At 37.7% G+C, this 3174-nt stretch overlaps 1 protein-coding gene across 1 annotated transcript; it reads left to right on the top strand.

Moving 5' to 3' along the window:
- Window positions 1-470: 470 nt before the first annotated feature.
- On the top strand, window positions 471-3168 carry LOC112453458 (the record flags this gene model as incomplete). Its single annotated transcript, XM_025014244.1, has 4 exons — window positions 471-911; window positions 1897-2082; window positions 2301-2647; window positions 2734-3168. Coding segments are annotated over 4 exons (1026 nt in total), but the record flags the coding sequence as incomplete, so codon positions are not given.
- Between the last annotated feature and the right edge of the window lie 6 nt (window positions 3169-3174).

The raw sequence follows: 3174 nt of genomic DNA, 5'->3' as shown, positions 1-3174 counted from the left end.
TCAGTATAAGCTCGGATTTGCATAAATGCTACTGAGAGGAATTAAAATGTATTAATCTTTTGTACGAAATCATGGTAAAGGAAACGTAATGTTTTCTTCCCTAAACTAATATAAATGTAAGCAAGCTTGTAATATGTAATAAAAATAGAAATATTACATAAAAATATAAAACAGTTATAGAAATTTGAGATTAGTTTCTTCTAACTTAATTAGTTAAGTTTTCTTCTAATTTTAAGTGTTAAATAAGTAGCGTATTACTATCAAGTTGGTAAAAAGATCCATAGATTTATCTTGCATTTTAAAAAATGCTCCTACATATTTTCTTATAAATCTAGTGAAAAATATATAATATATTTGTTATTTTAAGTTTTGTAATGTAAAATTTTCTAAAAATATAAGAGATAATTTCTGCAAAGGATTTCTCAAAGAAATTTTTTTATGTCTTTGTTTTTATGCGAAAAAAGCTGTAGTTATACTTTATAATTGCAGAGAGCGACAAGAGGGTAACTGTGAAACGCGAAACTGGCGGCGAGTTCGGATTCCGCATTCATGGCTCAAGACCCGTGGTGGTTTCCGCGATCGAGCCAGACACACCCGCGGAGAGTTCCGGTCTCGAGATTGGCGACATCATCATGTCGGTGAACGGCAGAAACGTTATAGAGTCCACGCATTCGGAAGTCGTAAGAATGGCGCACTCCGGCCCGGACATTCTGGAATTAGAAGTCGCAAGAACCTGCAACGTATTGGCGCCGCGCGTTGCGCGCACCGGAGCGAAGGAGAGCGCTGAAGAGGCACCACTTTGCTCGGGGTACTTGTGGAGAAAATCCACGTCGTCGTGCGCGGAAAAGTGGGTTCGACGGTGGTTCGCTCTTCGTCGTGACAACTGCCTGTATTGCTACAAGACTGACTCGGTAAGCGAGACTTATCAGTTCTAACTTTGAAAAGTACGAGCAAATTTATAGTGTAACCCAGTGAACAATAAGCAGTCATAAAGATGTCTGAAAGACGGCCTTAAAATTTCCAAGACGTCTTAAGGAACTATCGGACGACTTTACGACGTCTTTAAGATATCTAAACTCCCGATAAATAACATCTTGGAGATTATCGTATAGATGTCTTTAAAACATTATTTTAAGACGTTTTTTTAAATATTTTTTAGACGTTTTTTTAGACATACATATTGTCTGGGTATAATTAAGAAAAATATAGAAAGAAGAGCTATCGATTGCTTGTAGTAATTAATATACTATCAATCCTAAAGTATATGCCACTTCATTATAAAAGTGGAATCTACGATATAGTACAAATTGTCCCGTATCGTGACTTATACATATCGTTATCGTACACCACTGCATTCATCACATTTTACGTACGAGAAACGGATTCTATTAAAAGCCATTATCGGATAATAAAACATATTTTCTAAATCGGAATCTTTCAGATATCTTTAGGACGTCTTGTTCACTGGGTTATAGCGTGGCAGTGCATGCTAGTATCTACTTAAAGAATTTTTGTGAAATCGTAACAAAAAAAATATCAATTAATTAGAGAGAAATTTATGGTTCGAAATAGATTTTTCAGTAGCCTAATGATAATATTGTGTGAATTTTTGTGTATTTCTTGCAAACTCATTAAACTGCGCGCTGATTTTTTGTCGGTCTTTGAAACATAGCTCTTTGATGAAACAGTAAATCGACATAGGTTAATCGATAATCGATTTAAAAGGAATATCCTCAAATATGTAGATTTAATCAAAAGTAAAATAAAGTTTTTTTTTAATTTAGAAGTAAGAAATAGGATGAATGTAATTTCGAAAATTTGAAGTGGAGAGCGTCGAGGATCAATTTACGCAAGTCAAGAGTCAGCTTTCTACTTAAAGTGCATTTATCGTAATAGGATTCGCAACCAGTGGGAGCGGTAATGCTCCTCAAGTACGATGTGGAGCAGACGCCTGAATTGAGAGTGCACAGTTTTGCGATAAAGAAAAAGGGTGCTCCGACGCTACGACTGGCGGCCGATACCGAAGAAGCGGCAGCTCGATGGATGACGGTAATACGCGAAGCTGTCGAAAGGAACGATCAGGTACGCAAAATGAATCGTTACATGAGCTATTTAACTTCTTTTCGGCTACTTTAACTTGAAATTAAATATTATATTAAATATATTATTGAAATATCTGCAAATATATATACGATGTTATATTTCAACATTTTTAAAATGAACTTTCTCATTTTATTTTTTCTCATTTTTTAGTAAAAACAAAGAATTTTTTTCAAATGACTATTCAATGTCATTCTCAGATTGACACTTGGCTGGACTCTTCGCTAAGAATGAGAGAGATGGCTGCGTGCGCTATTCAAAGGCCAGATTGTTTCGGGTATTTGAACAAACAACAGGAACACGCGCGGAAAACGTCCTCGCCCACCGGCTGGTCCAGACGATATTGCGTGCTGAAGGACGCCGCGCTATATTTCTACGATGACGCCAATGCCGACAAAGCGTTCGGCGTGGCGTGTCTGCACGGTTTTAGGGTACATAGCAGCGCTCCGAGTTCAGGCGGCCGAAAGCACGCTTTTGAGTTGCAACCACCGGATCCGACGCAGAGAAGTTATATCTTCGCTAGCGAATCAGAAATGGATAAGAAACGGTAAATAACATGCAGACGTTGATAATTTTCGTCTTATTATATATTAATGCACATCCATCGCAAATAATTTCTTCCTATTATTTCAGGTGGTTGGCCGCCCTCGAATATTCGATTGATCGATGGATAAAAATAGGTTGATGCGAAACAATCCGCCCTACGACGAATCCAACGAGACGCAGTAGCGAAGATCGTCCAAGGAAATCCTCGTCCGTATCCGTTTCCGGTTCCTAACACGTTGTGGATTATCCGCGACGATCGCCGTTGTTACCTCGATGATCACCACACGCTCGTGAATGTTTGCCAAGATTCTCTTTCATTTCAACATTATTAAATCTCATCGTCATGATCATCATTGTAACTGCTGATTAACAGTGACGTTACGTTAAATTGTTCAAATAAACGTTAACGCTAAAACAAAATAACTTGTGTTCCATTTAGTGCGATCGTCGTCATTTGCCGTGTGTCATCGGAATTGTTTATCAGCAGTAATGCAATTCCATCGAATATCATCGAGACCATCGTTTAAC

The sequence above is a fragment of the Temnothorax curvispinosus genome, unplaced genomic scaffold, assembly GCF_003070985.1.
Source record: "Temnothorax curvispinosus isolate PA1 unplaced genomic scaffold, ASM307098v1 QBEX01004381.1, whole genome shotgun sequence".
NCBI classification, from domain to species: Eukaryota; Metazoa; Arthropoda; class Insecta; order Hymenoptera; family Formicidae; genus Temnothorax; species Temnothorax curvispinosus.
Note: the sequence above shows the minus strand (reverse complement) of the source record. Positions and strands in the feature narration are given on the sequence as shown.